The following is a 21,084-nucleotide window of genomic DNA, read 5'->3' as shown; positions in this document are numbered from 1 at the left end:
GTAGGATCAACACCCCTGAGTCAGCCTGAAGAAGTTACAGAAGATGAATCTTCGCCCATCAACCCCTTTTTTTAGAACAAGGGACCAGAGTAATAAAAAAGTGACAAAATAGACAAAAGAAAAAGACATGTAAAATAGTAGTACAGGCCTGAGCCCCCTATATCTGCCTAGAAAATCAGCCTTATTAAAAGAACTATCTAGTTTAAAAAGTTGTCATCTTGGTAAGTTGTCCTGGGTTATTGTCTAAATAGACTTAAAAACTAGTGGGGCCACAGCATGCCAAGCCTATGTATTACTTGTATCCTTAACCAGTCTGTGTAGAAATTTACAGCCCAGCATGAGGTGTGACAGTCCCTTGGAGCCACTGAGAGATGCTGCTGCTGCTGCTGCTACAGCCTGACAGTCACCTGGAGAAAATCTACATCGTTACCCTGACCACCTCCACCGTGGAAAAAGTTGACTAAACTCCTGCCTGATTCCATCTTTTGGATGGCTTCGCTTTGTTCATGTTACCACATACCTACTCTAATTATATTATGGCTACTCCTATTGCCGGGGAGACTAGCAAACATTGTATTGCACATTCCCTACACTGCTTTGCCACTATGGGACTTCCTAAACATAGTAAAACTGATAATGGTCTGGGATATGTCAGACAAGCATTTCAAACTTTTTGTAAATCTTACCAGATTTTTCACTCTACAGGTATTCCCTATATTCCTCAAGGACAAGAAATTGTTAAACAAGCCAACGGGCTGTTAAAACACCAAATTTTTTAATTAAAAGGGGGGAATTATACCCCTTCTCTCCTGTTAATATTCTTCTCATGCTTTATTTGTACTAAATTTTTAAGTTTAGATTATAATGGCCTTTCCACAGCATAGCAGTTGGGGGGGGGGGAGAGCAAAGAGCTTTTGCCCAAGTTAAGTGGAAGGATCCTTTAACAGGTGATTGGCACAGGCCAATCCGGTTTTAACATGGGGTGGAGGATATGTTTGTGGTTTTTTGCAGGAAGAAAATAAATCCTGCTGGTTGCCTGAGCATTTCGTTAGGATTGTGGAGGCTCTTTCAGATGACACAAACGCTGACACATTGGGCTTACGTGCCGGATCCCCTGATTGTGCACCCTACAACTTGGGAGGGAGTTGAGTATTCATTCACGTCAATAGATCAGCTTACGTACAGCCCCCGATCCTTTCATCCAATATACAAAGATGGGAGATATCTCAACTTCAGACATTGGAACTCCTTTTTGCTTTACCACAAGCTCTAAAGACTCCTTTCCAGGCTGTATTATAATGCTGTCCATGACTCATAAAATTCGGATCCCAGAGAAAAAATCAAATCTACAATATGGAGATGACATCTTTGCCAACTGGGCACTTAGTTTATGCAAATTCTACTCCACCCTATAGGATACCCTGTTGCATTAATTCTTCACAAGTAGTAGAATCTACAGGAGAGCCTCATCCAATAAGGTGCAGGCATGTGCAGCCATTTGTTACCAATATTTCTGGAACTAATTCTCAATTAATGGACTGGTCTGGAGCTAATCTTACTAATAAGTACAATCTTGGACTGTGGTGGATGAATGGGCATCCTCAACATCATATTTGGACACTGGTGGCTGCACTCAACAACATAACCTGGCCCAATTCATCCCTTTTAAAAAATGTCATTATGTATGGACCATTTAATATCTCTGTAGGAGCTAATTATTTTAATGTCACCTGTTCTAATTGTTCTTTTACTAATTGCTTGTATAGCAGCATAACTGAATCCATACTTATTGTTAGACAACCATCTTTTGTTATGCTTCCTGTAAATCTTTCTGAAACTTGGTATGAAGATTCTAGTATTCTGGTGTTGAAACAATTGAAAGAACTAATGTGCCCTCGTCGATTTGTTGGGCTACTTGTAGCTGATGTTTTGGCCTTTATTTTGTTAGCTGCCTCTGCAGCGGCAGCTGCTGTGGCACTAACACAAAATGTTAAAACTGCCCATTATCTTAATTAGCTTGCTCATAATACTACACAAGCCCTACCTCTGGACTCTAAAGTGGCAAAAACTGCTAAAAAATGTTTAAACAATTTCAGCACTATATCCCTTCCCTGACTTATGTTAAAGGATTGCTAATGTCATTGCTTGGCCTGGGAATGCTTTTGCTGATGGTTTTTCTATGCTTTCCTTGTATTATACATGCACTGCAAAATTCTCTTACGAGTTTAGCCAGCCAGCTACATAAGATCAAGCTCCATATAAATGAATTCCCCCCGAGAGGGACTGTAGCCAGAGATGGGTAAGAGGGGGTGCCAGTCTGACCAACCTAAGACAGGGCCTTCAGCTTCGCTCTGAAGAAGTTCCTGATGACGGGTAAGGCAGACAAGGTGATCCACGCAAACTAAGACAGGCGGGTTTGCTTCTTTAAACAAAGATGGGGAAGATGTTGGGAGCTGACAGTAAAAGCTCTAAGTTCATCTTGACCCCTGTGCTCGCTTGCAGGCACATAAGAGGAGCTGGCTTACTTAAAAAACACCAGGTGCCCAAGATTGCTTTGCTATGTCTGCAGAGTTTGTTTTACTTTCTACCAGTTGACCTTGTCTTGTTTTACTGCACTCTGTTTTTACTGAAATTTTCCTTGTTTTTCTGGACTATTGTAACCTTATGTTACCTCTTGACTTCTAATAGTATATATTAGGGAAAGTTAAAAATAAACAGGGCTGCAGTCTTAAGCTGCAGACCTCCCAACCCCATTGTTTGTCTTATGTCTTTATTTTTCTGTCCTCGCCCCCAATTCAGGATTCCCTTTCGTTGCCGGCAGGCTCTGGCAGATGAGGGATCAATGGAAATGTTTCCCACATCATCTCAGATTGATTTTATCTTACTTTAGACTGAACAGGTAGAGAATAAGTTAATTTTCTTGCTGGATGTTCCAAACTATTTGATTTCTTCTTATGAACAGAAATCTACTTTCTTGTCCTTATTTGGTCTTCTATATTCACATGCCAACTCTGTAGGTCTCCAATTTTATTTCAGAGGCAAGAAAAAGTACCCCTTAGCAAATGGGAATAATGAAAGAATTTTAATATAAAAATATTGTTTAAAAAGCAACAGAAACAACCAATATTAGGGGGGCCTACACAACTGCAGAGGATAGCCTAGTGGAGGTTGGAGCTACCTTGTGAACAAGCTCTGAGAGTTTGAACATGCCGTAAATTCAGTGGTGGCCCCAAATTGTGGTCCTGGGAGTGCTGGATCCATCATGATGGGAGGAGAAGATGGCCTTCATATCACTGCTCACTGAACAAACTTGGTTCACCACTTGGATTTATATAGAAAATGCAGCATCTAATGTTAAGGTGATTAGGTGGTGAAGAAATTTAAAAGAAAAACATAGAAGGAAGTGAAGATGCTTGACATATGGAAAGACACAAGGGAGGCCAGGGTCCCTGTTGTCTAGTATTAGTAGGCTTCCCCATGAGAAAGGCATTGATTTTGGTGATAGAATGAATGGATAGAATGAAAACTGATAGAAGAAAGAGGTTGGTTGGAATAAGGAAAAAAGGAACACTATTGCCCATATTTATTAAGGCATGTACAAACATTTTATTTAATTCTTCTAAAAATCATAGCATTAGTTGCTACGATTCTGATTTTACAGATAAGGAGTGCGAGACTCAACTGAGCTCAGTAACTTTGCTAAGATCATGTAGTGAGTAAGTACTAGGATTGGGGCTCAAACTCCTCTGGTACGTGCTAGTTCGCTCTCCAACTGTGTGTGACCCAACCAAGGGCTGGGCAAAGCCTGTCCTCCTTTCACCACATGGTGAGGCCTATGTGCTGCAGGATCTGCTCAGGATTTGCCACCACTCCTGTTTGACAGCTGACAGGGCAGGTGATCTGGAGAAGTAGGAAATAAGCATTTTACTATTGTAGGTTTCATGCTAGACTAACAGACTGTAAATCTTCCATCATCCTAAAAGCTCATTTTTGGATTTCCTGTTGACAATACTTCCTGATCCAGAAGTGAGAATCTGATGTTGATAAACTAGCTTAATCACAAACCACAAAACCATCTAGTGCCTACTCTTTCATTGCACAGCCTCACCTCTATGAGAAATTGTGCCAAAGATCTTGTGGGTGTCAGTGGCATCTTCAAGAGTGAGGTAGAGACATCAGGGGGCAAAAGAGAGATGATGTAGCTTAGACACAGACTGACGTGAGTTTAAATTCTGATTCTATCATCTATCTGTTCTATACCTTCAAAAAGCCCAACAACTTTTCTGGATTCTTTCTTTTCATCAGCAAAATATGATAATGCACATTGAACCCGTGTCCTTCCAACTCATTAACTCTGTGTCTTCCAACCCTGAACTCTATGGACTTGTTCCAGGTTTACCTGGTTTCAGCAAGGTCTCCCATATTAGAGTAGTATTTTTCTTCTCTTCCATTTTCAGCCTGATATCTGAGTCCAGCTCTCTAACAGAGATCTCAGAGAAGAGCTGGGATACTCCAGGGCTCCGATAGCACAGCTCCAGTTCCTGAAAAGTGAGAGAATCACCATGTGAGAAGCAAGTACTCATCCTACCAGGTTCTTTCTCCTTTGCCACCTTCTTGGTGCTGATCAACCTCACAAGCACTGCAGTCAGGAGCCATCTTCAGACCACATGTTCTGAATCAGAAGGATGAGGACACAGCTGGGCACCACATTGTCCAATCAGGGATCATGTTGAATCATATGCTCACATATCCTAAGGCAGAACCTTCTCTACCATGTTGCAGGAGCCCGATTCTTCCAACTTCCCACTGAATCCATGTTGTCTTGTCTCCACCTCATACCCTCACTCCTAATGTATCCTACCCTCAATTAGTTTACAATAAACCAGAAATTTACATTCATTATCTTTCATAAGTTACAGTAAAAGCAAATCTCTTGCTTTCCAACAACTCCAAAAGATACCCCTTACCAGTTTCCTCAAACTCAATAATAGCACAGGCATCTCCTTTGCATTCAACTTTCAAGTCTTAGCATCATCCTTGATATCTTCCTTTTTCTTGTAATAGCAGTTAATTTGCCCTGTGCTATTGCCTCTACCTCCATAATAAGTTTAGACATGTGTTACAAAGCCTCATCATGCTTTAGGGTTTGGGTAATTCCTTGTGTTGCAATTCCCCTAAATCTACCAACTTTCCTGCTTGTTTTTGCTGTCCAGGCAACCCACCATCAGTTTTCATCTGTGATATCACAATGGTGTTTTGAACTTTCCTCTACTTCTACAACTGTCTATTCATCAACCAGACTCCAGACACTCAAGGCATCTTTGTTTTCCTTGAACTGGATTTTGTTATGTTGCTAAGGCTGGCCTCAGCCACCAAGTGTTGTGATTATAAACATGTAGCACCATGCTTGTCTAACTTGGTGCATCATTAAGAAAGTACTGTGTTTGAATTTGGTACCCTGGGTATTGTACATATGTTCAGCTGAACTAGGGAAGAGAAGGGAAACAGAAAAATTGTGAGAAAAAGGATAAAGGGGAAAAGTATTACTCACAAGACAATACATTGGAAAGGATCTGTATAACTTGTGGGGGGTGGGGAGAAGGAAAAGAGGGAGAAAATGAGGGGTTAACATTAGGCAAAATATGTAATCACTCTCTTACTTATGAAACTGTAACCCCTTTGTACATCACCTTGGCAATAATGTTTTTTAAATAAAGAAAGTCTTGTTTGATCATGTTTACTACCTTGTTAAGGACTTAACATTGCATTTAGTACAAAATACAAATTGCACACAAGTACCAATGAGCCCCGTGAGCTCTTCTTTGAACTCCATCTTTGATGCATGTACTACTCTCTTCCACACTAACACATTTCTTTATTACTGATAAGTTCAAACTTGCTCTGCTACTTGTGCTTTTGAATACATCTTTTCATTCTGAGAGGCTCTACTATAAATCACCTAGTAGACAAGTAAGGTTTTTTTAAATCATTTTAGTCTCAATTCAAGTGATATCTCAGAGGTGCATTCCCTTACCACCCTGACTATGTTACTCAATTCACTGCCTCCATGTTCTACTTCAAATCATTAGGTGTTACTGTGCTTCATCAGAAAACATAACATATAGATACATGAACTCATATCCCTCAGAGGCTGCAGCCTTTGAAGTAGACAGCTTCTGCCTGATATGTTCGGTAAGATTGATTTTCTGATACTTCAACATCCTTCCTTATCTTTTATTCTACTCCTGACCCTTGCCTTTCATTTATCTTTTTGCAGTTTCTGTGGTTTATTTAAGCACAAATAAAGGTGTATGTGAGCTATCTATTAATTTTCTTCACTGAGCAGCCTGGCATTGGGATTGGTGGTTCTGATGGCCAGTTGGGCTGCTCTTTCCATGATGGCTTTTTGGTTCTTGGGCAATCTCATTGCACTAAGACTCATTGCACATGAGCAGCCCTTCAAGATCCTTGAAGTTGTGGACCAGGAACTTCCGGTATCCACTGGGAAGCATGTGCTTTGTTTTCTTGTTGCTCCCATAACCAATATTGGGCATCAAGATGTGGCCCTTGAATCTCCTCCGCAACCTGTTGTCAATGCCGCTGGGTTTCTACCAGTTACGCTTAATCTTGACTGATGATGGATGAACTTCTTGGACCTCTTTGGGATGATCTTGAGCTTCACCTGAGGGCTGAGGGTGGCCATGATGTCTCCAGCAGGAGGAGAAGGCAACCACCTCCATGCACAGCACCGAGGAAGAGGCTTTTTATATATCTTTTTCACTCTTAAAAATGTGTATATGGGCAGGGCACAAGTGGCTCACACCTTTAATAGTAGCAATTCAGTAGGCTGAGATCTGAGGATCATGGTTTGAAGGAAGCCTGGGCAGAAAAGTATATGAGAGCCTTATCTCCAATTAACCACCAAAAAATTGAAAGTGGAGCAGTGCTTTGAGCAAAAATTGCTTAGGGATAGCACACAGACCCTGATTTCAAGCCCCAGGATCAGCACCATCATAAAACAACAACAAAAAATAAAACAAAACATAAAAACAAGTAGTATGCTTCTTTTTGTGATTTCAAGAAGAACAAAATTCTCTTGTCATTATTCCCAGACTATAGCTGCTGCTCTGAAGCTAGCTGACCATCAGGTCTGTCATCCTCCATCTTACCCTAAAGAAAAACTCTAACAGCTATTCTTGGGAAGATTTCCACTAGAGTCAATACTTGCTGTACTTACATTTGTTGCAAATGGGATAGTTTATGACTGGTATGAAAAAATTGATCATGGCATTGTTTTCTTTAATGGTCCCAGTTTATTTGGGATATGTTTTTATTGATAGAGTTTTATGATCTGAGTTCTTGGTTTCAAGACTTCTTGTGAATTACAAGACTAACAGCCCTGTTGGTTGCCCATTGCCTGTGATATAGTTGTGTGAAGCATCCTGTCTCCAGTCTCAGATGCTGCTGCTCAGCTTCTGTCATGTCCCACTTATCTGGCCCTGGTTCATCTATACACTGTGCCATGATGCTTCTCTGATTCTGAGCAGCAAACCCAGACAGGGCTGAAAATGGAGAAATCTTAGATTCAAGCCTAGTGGTCCACTCTACTCAGCCTTTGGTCAAAGAGTGTGTGTGAGAGAGAGATGGAAAAGAATAAGAAAAAGGCATTCATTTGAGCCAAACACTTTCATGTCAATTTCAGTAAGGCTGATCTGAGCCCCCTACTCAACCTGTCCTGAAGGATGGTCATAGGACATCCACTCTACAGGCATAGGAAACAGGCATAAGATACAGACATCACACCCTCAAATCACCTCAAATCGCACTGTATGTAGTGACTGTGGCCAAATTTGCAACTTTCTGTTTGTGTCTTTCTAATCTTCTTAGAGGTAAAAATTGTTGAGATTTTCTAATATAGACTTGTCCTACTTTCTGAAAATGCACAACCTAGAGTTCAGCTCTTTCCTTAGACTTAAACTCACCCAACAAAAGACAAAATCCTACAATTCCTACTTTTTTAAACATTGTTTAACTGAGAAGCCACAATTCCCTATGCATGTTTCCTCTTCTGTAACAAATTATATACCAGGTGGATTCAACTACAGGTGTGCTCACGGTGCATTCTGATTGGAAGGCATTACCAACTGCTAGCCCAGACACTGCCAGTGCCCCCAAGCAAATTCTTCTTCCAAATCTTGAAGGTGATTAATTTTCCTGTGAACCATTTTCCTTCTATTTTTGTAGCATTCAACTCAACACCCTCTTTACTTTTTGTCCTACCTTACTTCCTCCCAACAGGCCCTGGGAAGGACTGAAATTTTCGTACAACTTTTTCCAGGCACACCATGATCCTAGCAAGGGACAGATGCCTGGCTGCTCACCTGGGGGATGATATCCATCTTCCCAGATCCAGATACAACATAGCGAGAACCCAGGTACAGGGCATCCAGTGGGGGTGGCTTGTGTATTCTTACAAATTGAAACTTTTCTTCTTCATCATCTATGGCCTAAGAAATGTACAGAATAATGATTTAGGGAGATTTCTGCCCCACAGCTTCTAGTTTGAAGGAGGAGAGAGAGAGCAAGCACATCAGTGCATTAGTACATTCATGTGGGTAAAGAATGGCTATCACATCTCTGTACCCTCATTCCCCTTCTTCCATAATTTGACAGTTGGTGAGACCACCCTTGGCCTCTGCCATGTTAGATGGGGATAGAGTCACTGACAGAAGGAGGAAAAGGATGGAAAAGCTACAATCTGGGGCATGGAGCTTTCTTGTTCATTTTGCTCCTGGAAAGATGCCACAAACAGTAACCAAGAGATCAATGATGGGGCAGGGAACACAGCTGGGAAAACCTTTGTGTGAGAGACGTAGACCATGGCTAAACAAAGAACAGGACAGGTCACCCTTGTGCAGGTTCCTGGTTGGGAGAATCCCATCCTCCTTCCCAGGTGAGAGCTGCAGGTTTCTGCTGTGTTTCCTGTTTCCTGTGCGCCCACCCTGTCCCGCTCCTCCTGGTTGTCAGTGTCACCTTCTGAATGCTGCAGTCACAGGGGACCAGGTAGAGGTGCAAGGTGACTTCATCAGGACTCAGGTAGTAGTACAGCAATGTGGTGCAGATGATGGGGATGAAGTGCCGGGCGCCAGGAATCATCCTCAGTAGAACTCCTATTGGTGAGAAGCTGGGGTTCTCCAGCACTGCACATCGTGGCTCCACCCTGGCTGGCTTCTCCAGCAGCATCCCCTCCTCTTTAAAGTGGGCCACGTTGAACTGAGAGATGTCCACATGCTCACCTGTCAGAAAACAGATTTGAGAGTTGTGCACTTCAGGTCCCATCAGGCTTGGCAGGGACAGTAGGATCCGAGGGTTTAGGATCAGAGATCTTCCCTGGGACCCAGTGTATAGTCTGAATGACTGAGTCCTAAAATTTCCATGTGGAAATCCCAACCCTTCACCCCCCACCACCATTATGCTGGGGTAAGGCAAGAGCTTTGAGGGGTGATCAGGACATGGAGATGTTAGTGAATGGTATGCATGGCCATATGAAATAGTTCCTAGGAAATTCCCTGTGAAGGTGCAGCTGGTTGACAGCACCTGTCCTTAAGAGAATGCTTACCAGATACCGATTCTACAGAAATCACCATCTTGGATCTCAGCCTTCAACAATTTGATAAATCCATATGGTATTAATAGTGTTATCTAGGGGCTGGAAATAGGGCTTAGTGATAGAGTGCTTGCCTAGTATGCATGAATGAAGCCTTTTATTGGATTCCTCAGTATCACATAAACAGAAAAAGCCAGAAGTGGTTCTGTGTCTCAAATGGTAGAGTGCTAGCTTTGAGAACAGAGAGGCTCAGGAACAGTGCACAGCCCCAGGACTGGCAAAAATACAGTGTAACCTAGGATATGCTATTTTCTTATAGCAGCCTATAGAGACTATGGTAGGGAAGGAAGAATGGCCTCAGATGCTGTGGACCATCTGGTCTCTGGAGTGGGACTTTCACAGACACCTTAGGCCTTGAGTCAAACTCATAGATAAGACAGTCCCAGGCCCTGGACAGTTGCAAACAAGTTTGCATGTGTGATAAACAATAGCAATATTTGATCATTCGTGGACTTTTTGGCCTCAATTAGCCCTTGCACAGATTGGCTGATTTTTCCTGGAAAATAAGCTGCATATACCATATTTCTGGGATAGGCAAACACCTAGATATGCATTTAAATTCCAATGATCCCTGGATTTGATGTTATAATACAGAAATAATGTGATAAATATTTTAATGATAGAAGGCTCTTGTTCTCTAAACAGCACCTACACATTTGCTTTAAGGTGTTTCTTCATAAAAAGCTCTTTGAGAACAGAAACTCTGTGTGAAGCACTTTGTCAATTACTCTTTTTAAAATTCATCACCTGCTAGAAATCGATGCTGTTGCTTTATGTGGTCAATGAGCATTAGCTTCACTCGTATGTGACTCAGGGTCTTTGCTTATTATTCTACCTTGCACTTCAGAGTTCATGTTCCATTTTTCTCTAGGTACATATTTAAGACTTTTGTTCAGGAAGTATTTGTTTTTGGTAATCTCTCTGCTTTTAATTTCTTGTAAAGATCTTTTTAAACTCAAAATAACTATATTTTTGCAATTCACAGTTATTGATGAACAGTTATTTCTCAGGACCATGAAGACATCTTTCCACTGTCCTCTGCCTTCCACTGTTGCTGCTCAGGAGTCAGTCAGCATACCTCTCTAGGTAAGCTTTCCTTCTGTAGGCAGTAACCTTTGCTAAAGACTTGGGATTGACTTCACAAATAAAATAAAATTTAAAAAAAAAAGACTTGGGATTGACAAGTTTTGCTATAATGTTGATTTGTTTCTGTCCCTTTGTTTTTTCTTTTCTTCTTTGCACTTTTTTAAGTTCTCACCCTGAGAAGTCTTACATTTCACAGTAATATCACAGTAATTCTCCTGGTAATTTTCTCTTTTATTATTGCATCATTTCTATTCTCTCAAGCATACTGTTCTGGAATTCCAGTTATTTCTACAGTAGTTTTCATCATGGTATCCTCCAAAGTATGTAATATTTAAAAATAATTTCTGTCAATCTCATCTGTTCCAATGTTATCATTTGTACCATTTCTTGCTTCAGTTCATATTTTACCACTTCTTAAGTGTATTTTGGACTGACAATTTCAGAGACTGAAGTTTTAATGGGCTGGTTTGTATGACACAGCTTTCTGCTGGCTTTCATTTCTGGTATACTGGGGTTTTTTGTGATATATATTTTTTTCCCAGACATTGTCTTGATATGTATCTCAGGCTGGAACTTGTGATCTTTCTGCTTGAGCCTCTTGCATGCTGGCATGCTGGTTGTGAGCCATTGCACCCAACTTTCTCTGTGAGGATTGGAATTGTGAACTATTTTGACCATTGTCCTTTCTGAGCCATTTTTGTGTGACTCCAGATCTCAAGTGTAATCAGGAAACATTATGTCTTCTCCCTGCCTGACAGGTGGTGATACTTTCTCATTGATGATTGACTCTGGGTACTAAATATTTGTAATAAGTTCCTTTGCCTTTATTTTTTACACAGATATGTATTAGAAAATCTTTTTAAATGGAGGAACTGAGAGTATCCTATGTTTCCTGATGGGACTGAATAAATTTCAACTAATTATTGCTGAGGACTTGGCTTTATATTTGGGAAACTACAAGGTAAGGCTAGGCAGAAATAACTGCATGGCTTGGAGATATATGCTTCCAATTATGTTTAGGGAGGTGGGGGATGAGGAATGGTCTCCATCTCCACTTCCATACCCTCTCCACCTTGCTAGCAAATTCAGGGTTGCTCATCCTCTTTCCTCACACTCTATACTATGCTATATAACATTTCTGGGCCCTTCTCCTACCAATATCCTCCTATATTTCCATTCTTTACCTTGGAGGTTCACAAAGTGAGGGAGGTGCACAGCAGCTACAGTTCCTTGCTCAGCCCTGATGCCAAACAGAGGCCCTGCTATCATCCAGGTGTGCTGCAGCCAAGTCTTGTCCAGGCAAGTGTCCCAGGAACAGAATTCAATGGTGATGGTCACTGCCCTGCTCACCACAAAGCCCAGACCCATGTTGGGACAGTGGTAGAAGCCGGCCACAGGGAAGTGAACACTGTAAAGAGGGAGAGGCAGACATCAAATTACACAAATCCACCAAGCCCCTTCTGGATGCCAAACACAGTAAAGCAGCTGTGGGTAGTCCAGAATACCTAACCCTATTCCACCCAAGGTCACAGGTTTAGTCCTGGCTCCTCTGCTCTCTGAGGAAGTCATTTAGCTTCCCTGATCTCAGTTTCCTCATCTATAAGTGGTAGTCACCATACCTTACAGAGCTGGGAGTTATGAGTAATGTAATGTAAATCAATAGATCTTCACATGCATGGGAGCAGCTTGTCAATGCTATTATGTTTGCCATGACAAAATAGGAAAATGTTCTTATTTTTTAAAGCGGATACTTATGTTTTGAAGAGGAATTTTACGAATAGTGACTAAACCTACATGCTATTGCTCATGAGCAGGCTTTGTAGCTGAACACAGATCAAAATGGTTTTTCCCAAGGATCCCCATTTCGTGTGTAGTTGGGTGGTCAGAGGATAGCTTCCGAAGTCCAGGTGGAGTGCCTTGTTCTTCCCTGCTGAGGCAGTGCCTGTGGCAGTGAATGACGAGTGACAGCCTGTTGGATTGAGCTCATGGTTCTGGCTAAATTGTTCATTATGAGACTGGGAGACCTTGGAGGACAGGGTTGCCATGTTCCTCATGACTTCACAGATATTCTTAATAAAAGGGTGCTTTGCAACTAGTGCTTATGAATAAAGCAGGAACATACATATTATAGGATACTGAAATGAGATTGAGGAGAAAAACCAATCAAATAAGATAAGCAGTCCTTATCAGAAGCTGATTAGAAGAAATATCAGCAAGAATACACCTCCCACAAAGGAGAAAATGTGAACCAGACTGGATTTAGATAACAAGAAAGACCTAATGCCAGTTTTTTAGGAGGCGAAAATTATGTTGGATTAGGAAAAAATGGTCCTTATTTGTGTTAGTTGAGGTGTATAAGGCCCTAGTTAAAGCTTAAAAATTATCTAATATATGGATTTAAAATACAGTAATAGTAACAGAAGAGGAAGAAAGTGATTGAAAGTCATTTGGAAAATGAACAAGGATATTCCTAACATGTTCAGCTTTTGTGTGTGCTTGAAAATTTTATAATAAGCCTATTTTTCCCACGATCAAAGTACACATTAAAAGCATGCTGTCTGAAACTGGGAGTCAGGAGACTGTGGGGAAATTTCAGCTTGCGGTAGCAGAGCCCCTCACTCACCAGCACAGGTGCCTTTCGCTGTCAATCAGCTCAGTATTCACACGCCCTATGGGACCCAAGAAGACATCTTCTGTTGCTAGACAATCCCCGGGCAGGATGGTTGATGAGGGAGCAGACAGATGCAAGAGTCCCAGCTTTGATGCTAGTCCGGCATCTTCCTCTGGAAGAGCAGGACACTTTATTTCTAGACTGTCCAATGAGGTCTTCCCAGGAATTCATAGCTGGCCTATGCTGGGCTTTTCTCAAGCCTAGCTTTCCTAGGTAAATCAGGAGTGTGTTTGTAGCCTCTGTCCCTGCTGCTGTGATCACTTTCCCACTTTTGACCATACCCATCCCACTATCCCGCTGGCCCACACTCTGCCTACCTCTCCTTCCCACTGGTATAGGCTTGTACTTCCCACCATGTTGCTGTGGGAAGGATGGAAGTGAAACTTGGCTCTACAGGTGGATGGACATGGATAGAGAGAGTTTCTCAGGCCTCAGAAACCCAGAATAGAACATCAGATCCTGGGGCAGGGTCTTACAAAGGATAAAGATGCTGAAGGCAGGTAACACCAGCCCCTGAGGCTGGGAAAGAGGACAGATTTTTCTCTAAGCCCTTAGAACACATGATCTTGCATGAGATGGACTCTTCCAGGTAGGAAATCTTCTCTGGCCCACATGATGGTCAGTTGATGAAGAGGAAACTCTACTACAGTTGCCCCTCCCCAAGCCCCTTAAAATACCTGAGTTTGGTCTCTGCTCCTCTAGTGACCTGGGGCTGTTATCTCCTTCATCTGATCTCTCAGTAGGGGTCAGCTCACTTGTCTTCCTATAACAGAGAGATGTTAAATCTCCCTTAGATGTAGGGGATATTTTTCAAAAAATATCCCAAACACCCTCCATTACTTTAGTTCTGTAGTTTCTTGTTTCCTTCTTACCTCTGTTTATCCACCATCCAATGACTCTACCTCTTGGCTCTAGAGCAGCTGCAAATGCTCAACCCTGGCTATGGGTCAGCCAGGCCCAACACTTACCACAGTGTTGAGATGAGCAGCTCAAGTCTCTTTTCCTCTAGGGCCTTCAGTTCCGCCTTCACTGTGTCACTCAGAGAGGTCTGGTCTAGCCTGCAAGCACAAGGGAAACTTGGTTCTCTTGGGTTCCACATCACAGGATCTTCAAGCCCTCAGGCCCAGGATTCTAGACTCTGAGACCTGCTGGAGGCATCTGTCTCAGTCAGGTCCCTGGGAATCAGGCTGACTAGGGAGTGCTGTTAGGCTAATACCAGGTCAGAGGAAGGAAGGGCAGCAGAACTGCGCAGAAGGAGGCACTAGCTTCAAGGTGGACTCAGGGTAGGCACTGGTCAGCTCACAGGCAGTTCTGAACCCAGGATGACCCTTTGGACCTGTCCTGAGTTGGGAGGAGGGACTGAGCTTTTATGATCTATAGGGCTCAGGCTTCTAACAGGTCATCCAAGGAAAGAGACAGGACCATGGATGAGGTTTTTCATGTTGGTAGAATGTGAGACTGAGCAAGCAGCATTCCCAGTGCTGGGAGGCATTTCTTAGTTGCTCAAGAGACTTTGGGTAGAACGTTAGAACATGTAGAACAACTGTGCAGAGTAGGGATCTGAGTTTTCTCCTCAGAACCTAGAAGATCCATTGAGAGGAGAGTCCTGGTTTCCACCTTACAGACTTCAGGAACTGTAGTTTCCATCGGATCTGGGATGGTTACAACCCTATTCAGGCCTGTCCATCCCCATCCCTGAGTGAGGACAGGTCATTCTTGCTTAGTTGCTGTGAGGCAGGACAAAGCATCTAAGAAACCTGCACCATGATCGTCATTGCTCTGTCATGGCAGTGCTCCCATGGGAAGGTAATGGAATCCTGAGAGTGTAAGTTTGCCTCTGTCCACAAGTCCCTCGGTTTTATGAGGACAGAAAGGAGGTAGAACCTTCTACAAGATTTATAAGAAGCTAGCTTTCCTCAGAGGTAGCAAAAGTATCACAACTTAGTATTGAGTTATGACCTGAATACAGATCTCCTGGCAGAGACAGGTCTGGAGAGGAGAGGGGATGCAGCAGAAGGTGATGGTTCTGAGGGCTTGGTAAGATGCAGGCTGGGGAGTAAAGTTCACCTGCTTGTTAAGGTCAGTTTCAGCTGCAGGAGAACCAGCGAGCAGGCACCTTTTATTTTTTATGCCATAATTCTGTTCTGATTACTCTTTGAAGATGTAGAACTGGTCGAGGGAAGCCACTGGGCATGGAATTCTTGGGCCCTCTCAGCTCAGGAAAGGACGGGATTCTGAAAATGAAAACTCTGAGCACATGACAGGCCTGTTCAGGAGCTACTGGAAGCCTCAGTAAGTAGCTGTCTGTCAGCTTTGGTAAGAAAGACAATGGAAGAAACAGTTGAGAGACAGTATGGGGAAGGGGGTCTTGTTGAAACACAGGCATAAGGAAGATGGAGATTATTCTGGCTTGTATGAACCCCAAGGCTTTTGGCCAGCTCAGTGTCAGCTGCACATGGCATTGTCCAGCCTCTGGTGCTTAAGCTCCCCTTTTATTCTTCAGGCCTGAACCCATTGGAGATCCAATGATGTAATTCCAACCTGTGCCAACGTTTAACTTTACAGTACCTGTATTTTGCTTCACAGTGCTCTAAACAGCTCATAAATATGTATTTTTGTGCTGATGGGTGGTCCACACTTCTCCCCTCCCCAGTGTGTCAGCCACAGGAGGGCAGGGCCCTCCAGTGGGTCTCTAAGGCCTGACATACTGCTTGGCACACAGAACCATACCATGAATGATGACATGAGCAAATGAATGAGTGCAGAGGTGCTGGAGTGAGGAGAACTGGGAGTCTCTAAAATCATACTGCCTCAATGACCTGAGCTCTCTATCATATCTGACTCTGCACTAAAATAACATTTTATCTCATTGTATTCCATGAGGTGGAAGTGATACTCACATAACGTAGAGGTGGAAACTGAATCTCACAGAAGACAGTGAATTGCTCAAATCACATGGTGTGAGAGTAAGTGGCCTAGCAAGCAAGGACTGGCCTGACTGAGCATTTATTGTCCCTTTTCTTCACCTGTAAGGCTGCCAAGAACCTCCCCTCTGCCCTTCTTCTGCACCCAGACTAGAAGGGACCCCCATGGCCTTACCGTAGGAATGTGAGTTGGCAGGCAGGATGCTTGAAACCCTCGCAGAGCAGCTTCACACCAAGGTCACCCAGGTCATTCTTTCGCAGGTCGAGTTCCCTCAGCCTGCAGCTGTTGCTAAGCACAGAGGCCAGGTCCTGGCAGCAGCTGGAGGTGAGGCCACATCTGGCCAGCCTGCAGCAGAGACACACAAGCTCACTGTCCTGAAGCTTCTCTCATCTATGTAAGTGGAGTCTAATTCATGTTCTCTGAAGATCCTGAGGTGTCATTAAAGGAAGAGAAACTTTCCTGGCTGAAGAGACCTGGGAAGTTCTCATATCCTCATTTAGCCAAGTCCTTAGGAAACAGCAACCACCCTTACTTCTGATAAGATTCACAGGAATTTCGTCCACCATCATCTCATCCTTGTGTTAATAATTTACTCAGTGTTTTAGCTATATATGTGGGTTTAATTGTTAACTACGCTGGCTCTGCCAAGTACCTATAGGCAGTGAACAATGGCTCCATAGATATGTGTGGAAGTTAAGGATATCTCATATTCAGGAAAAATAAATCCGTGAGATTCTAATATAATAACTAATGTTGAGAGGAATACTAAAGGTTTAGTGGAACTGAGGATCAATCCTGGCTCCCCAGCACATGTGGAGGTTTAGAGTCAGTACTGTCACAAGCCAGAGCCATGTCTGAACTGGGAGTGCTGGGCTGGCAGTGCCAGGCTCTCTGGTCTTCCTTCCTGATCTGGGTAAATAACTCAAGTCTCTCACAGTGCAGCTGCAGAACCAGTGGAATCAAGGTGGGTGGCCCTAGCCTGCTTCTGGATCCAGAGGGCTGAATAGCTGGAGCATCATCGATCTGGAGAGCGCCATACCCATGATGTCCAGGGAACCTAAGTCTTCCCTGCTTATAGGTCAAGAGTTACAAGAGGGAATGAACTTGCAGGATCTAGGCTAAGATAAAACACTGGGCAAGTAGAAACTAGGCTTAGAGGTTAGATGTAGCTTCAAGTTCTATTGATGCTGATACCTGGAATGTATCTTTCATGACTCAATTTCATAGCTGTAAATGTAGTAAGGTTTCAATATTATAGATGTGATAGAATTCCCACTCTTAGGGCTGGGAAGGTGGCTCAGTGGTAGAGCGCTTGCCTTGCATGCCTGAGACCCTGGGTTCGATTCCTCAGCACCACATAAGCAAAAAGAAAAAAGCCGCAAGTGGCGCTGTGGCTCAAGTGGTAGAGCACTAGTCTTGACTTGAAGAGCTGAGGGACAGCGCCCAGGCCCAGAGTTCAGGCCCAACGACCAGACCCCCCCCAAAAAAAAGAATTCCCACTCTTCCTGGGATTGCTGAACCCCTGATATTAGGAGATCTCAGCTTGCTCTCATGCCCTTCTTCTCATCCCACCCACCTCTTGTTCAGGAAGATTGATGGGAAGCCAGCAATGGCTATGTGAAGATGAACATGTGGTATAGGGATAAAGGAGAGAAATGCAGGTAGAACCAGGGATATGAATATCTGATCTTAGAAGCCAAAAGTGACCTCCATGAAAACTGAAAGAGTGCGTGCACGCATGTGTGTGTCTGTGAATAATTGTGTGCAGTAGGGACAATAACTTTTTGAGTTTTTTGAAGAAATGTGCTACACTTTTTTAGTACTGTGTCCAGACAATGATGCAGCAGGCACTGAGAGACACAAGTTTTATTCTGGCACAGTGGGAAGTGTAGAATATGGTGAGTTTCGGGGATGTATCATTGGATCAAGAGTTGCAGATGGAGACCTGACAGGCAGCTGTAGAAGGTGCAGGAAGGAGGCAGGGAGCTCACGTTGGAGACAGGTTATGCTTCTTTCGGTTGGATACCAAAGATGTCTCCCACTTTATCGTCCCCTTCTCTCCTTCATCAAATAATAACTGCCTGCCCATTAGCCCCACTTGTTTACTTTTTGGTCCCTCTGAACTTCCTCACATATCTGAAATTCCAAGGTGAGCTGTATGGAAGGTGTGTCCAGCACTTGGCATTTGAGAGCACTTGTCCACAGACAATTTATATTTCGTCACTGTTCCTAGTGTTGAAATATCAACGGTACCCCCAGAAAGTCAGCATCCAGGCAGCATCTGTTAGCATACCTCATTAATTACTATTTTTATCAAACTCCGGAAAGATTGTTCTTTAGATGGTCATAGGGCTTGAACCCAGGGCCTGTCCACTGTCCCTCAGCTTTTTTGCTCACCACTTAGAAACACAGTACCACATCTGGTTTTGTGGTGGTTAATTGGAGATTGGTGTCTCATGGACTTTCCTGACCTGACTGACTTTGAACCATGATCCTCAGGTCTCAGTCTCCTGAGCAGCTAGGATCATAGGTGTGAGCCACTTGTGCCTGGCTTCTAAAGAACTTTGTTCACCATAATAACTCTGGCAACTCTCCATGTCTTGGTCAGAGAGGGATCCATGAATATTTGAGGGCTACAAAAACCAAGCCAAGTTCTGTTCTTGGCTTTTACCTTTGACCTCTTGCCCATCTCCCTTTCGGGGAGAGCCCAACCCAGCTCTGACTCACCTCAAGATCTCCAGATGGCACTGGGGGTGTCTTAGGGTCTCACACAGACTCTGCACTGCAGAACAACTCAGTGGATTGCCACTTAAGTCCAATTCCTTCAGGCTTCCACTGACCTTGAGAGTGGAGAAGAGAACCTTCCACGAGGTATCAGTGAGTGGGGCCCACATGGACCTGAGGCAGAGAGAGGACCAGGAGAGGTGTATCATGGGTAGGCCGGGTCTGAGCTGCGCAGCATTGTACAACAGTGCAGGTTTGTTCCCTGAGTGCCAGGCCTCCATGGACAGTGCCATTATCAGGACTGACCATCCTACATAACTGCCCTTTGTCCCCAACACCTGACCTTTCTGCAATGTGGCTGTTCATTCTCTCTCTTAACTTGTGCTTCAAGCTACATAATGATACTCTTGTTTCTTTTCAGATATCTCCACTTCAGTAGCCCAGTAACTCTTGACCCAGTAGGTTCCAATAGGTCTCTAACCATTCAGCTTTCTCTCAAGCCTGAAATGCTGCATACTAGGCTTGGTTCTGTGACTGTTTATTCATCTATAAAACCAAGGTACTAATAGTACCTGCTGTGAAGAGGGTTTATGAGGATTATGAAGTCTTTCTGAGTCCCCCAAAGATGTACATTCTGTTGAACCTTTTAACAGCTTCAGAAATATAAACAGTGCATATTCTTCAAAAACATTACAATTGTCTAATCGTGACTGTAGCAAAAGTTAAAAACTATATTATTCCAATTTAACAACATGAATTTAATGTGAAAGATACCAATGAATAAAATTTGCATGCGATACCTTTTTTTTGATGCTAGTATCGCATTTACATTGTTTGAAAGAAAAATTAAAACTTGATTATCCAAATGCATGAGGTTTAATTATGAACCAAGGAACCCGGAAGCCTCTCCTCCGCCATCCTCACTCCTTCCTATCACAGGCTGCTCCACAGCTGGGGCCAGTCTTCCCCAGGTCTGTGTTCAGCAGCCTCCTTCCCGCCTCCTGCCCTTCCTGGCTGACTTAGGGCCTCTCACTTCTCTCTACTTCAGGAGCAGAAGCTCCAACTTTCCCAAGATCCTCTCCAATCTCCACAAGCCATGGTCCATTCCAAACTCGCTGGCTCTGACCTGGTGTCCCTGGCTCCTTCTGCACTCTCTGGACTCTGTCCTATTCCTGATCAGAGCTCTACTGAAAACCCATGTCAAGCCTCAAAGTCAAATCATGTTATTACCATGAACAATTAGAAACAAACTTACAGGTAGGAGAACAGGGCATTGGTGGGATCAGCCATAAAGCTCCCCCCAAGTGAACAGCACATGGCCTTTGGAATAGAGTTATATCAGCTTTGTCAGTAAAAAGAGGTGTAGCCTTGATATATTAATATCACTAACTAACTAAAGCTGATTACAAGATAAACTATATAGCATGGCTCAATTTCCCTATACAAAGGACATAGAAAAATGAATCCATAGGTATATTTCATTACTGCATGATAAAATTGTGATTTATATTTTCTTTTTCTTTCTTTTTTTGGTCTGAAACAGGGACTTGAATTTAGTATCTTCTGCTTTCACTAACTGGCTAGTGCTCTACCAACTTAGCCGCACCTAAAAACCTGTGATTGACATTTCCTTCTTTGTAATTTTCCTTTATCAAGGAACATGGGTTTGTATCATGTTAAACCTCTTTAAAAAGTCTGAAATTACTAGATTGAAGAGAAGTGGAGAGGGTGGACATCCTTTTCTTGTTCCAAGGAACAAGAAAAGGATGTCCACCCTCTCCACTTCTCTTCCAAGGAACAAGAAAAGGATGTCCACTCTCTCCACTTCTCTTCAATCTAGTATTAGAATGCCTAGCTACAGCAATAAGACAAGATGCAGACATAAAGGGCATCCAAATAGGGAAAGAAGAACTAAAACTCTCCCTCTTTGCAGATGACATGATCTTGTATTTAAAGTATCCCATAGACTCCCCTCCCAAATTACTCAAGCTGATTCAAAACTTTGGCAAAG

The 21,084-nt window shown here is 43.1% G+C and overlaps 1 protein-coding gene and 1 pseudogene across 1 annotated transcript in view; both read right to left on the bottom strand.

The window, feature by feature from the left end:
* Positions 1-21,084, bottom strand: part of LOC105983310 (NACHT, LRR and PYD domains-containing protein 1-like) — a 45,911-nt gene that overhangs the window by 13,393 nt on the left and 11,434 nt on the right. The window contains exons 4-12 of the mRNA XM_013013145.1: positions 19,077-19,247; positions 16,524-16,694; positions 14,393-14,482; positions 14,102-14,187; positions 13,377-13,536; positions 11,938-12,161; positions 9,034-9,296; positions 8,382-8,507; positions 4,400-4,541 (exon numbers count right to left, since the gene is read on the bottom strand). Coding sequence (XP_012868599.1) covers positions 4,400-4,541; positions 8,382-8,507; positions 9,034-9,296; positions 11,938-12,161; positions 13,377-13,536; positions 14,102-14,187; positions 14,393-14,482; positions 16,524-16,694; positions 19,077-19,247 — 1,433 coding nt within the window. The remainder of the gene's footprint in view (positions 1-4,399; positions 4,542-8,381; positions 8,508-9,033; positions 9,297-11,937; positions 12,162-13,376; positions 13,537-14,101; positions 14,188-14,392; positions 14,483-16,523; positions 16,695-19,076; positions 19,248-21,084) is intronic.
* LOC105983375 lies at positions 6,326-6,703 on the bottom strand (annotated as a pseudogene).

Source organism: Dipodomys ordii, unplaced genomic scaffold, assembly GCF_000151885.1.
Source record: "Dipodomys ordii isolate 6190 unplaced genomic scaffold, Dord_2.0 Scaffold19, whole genome shotgun sequence".
Taxonomy (NCBI): domain Eukaryota; kingdom Metazoa; phylum Chordata; class Mammalia; order Rodentia; family Heteromyidae; genus Dipodomys; species Dipodomys ordii.
The sequence above is the reverse complement of the archived record's forward strand: the minus strand, read 5'-3'. Positions and strand labels throughout refer to the sequence as shown.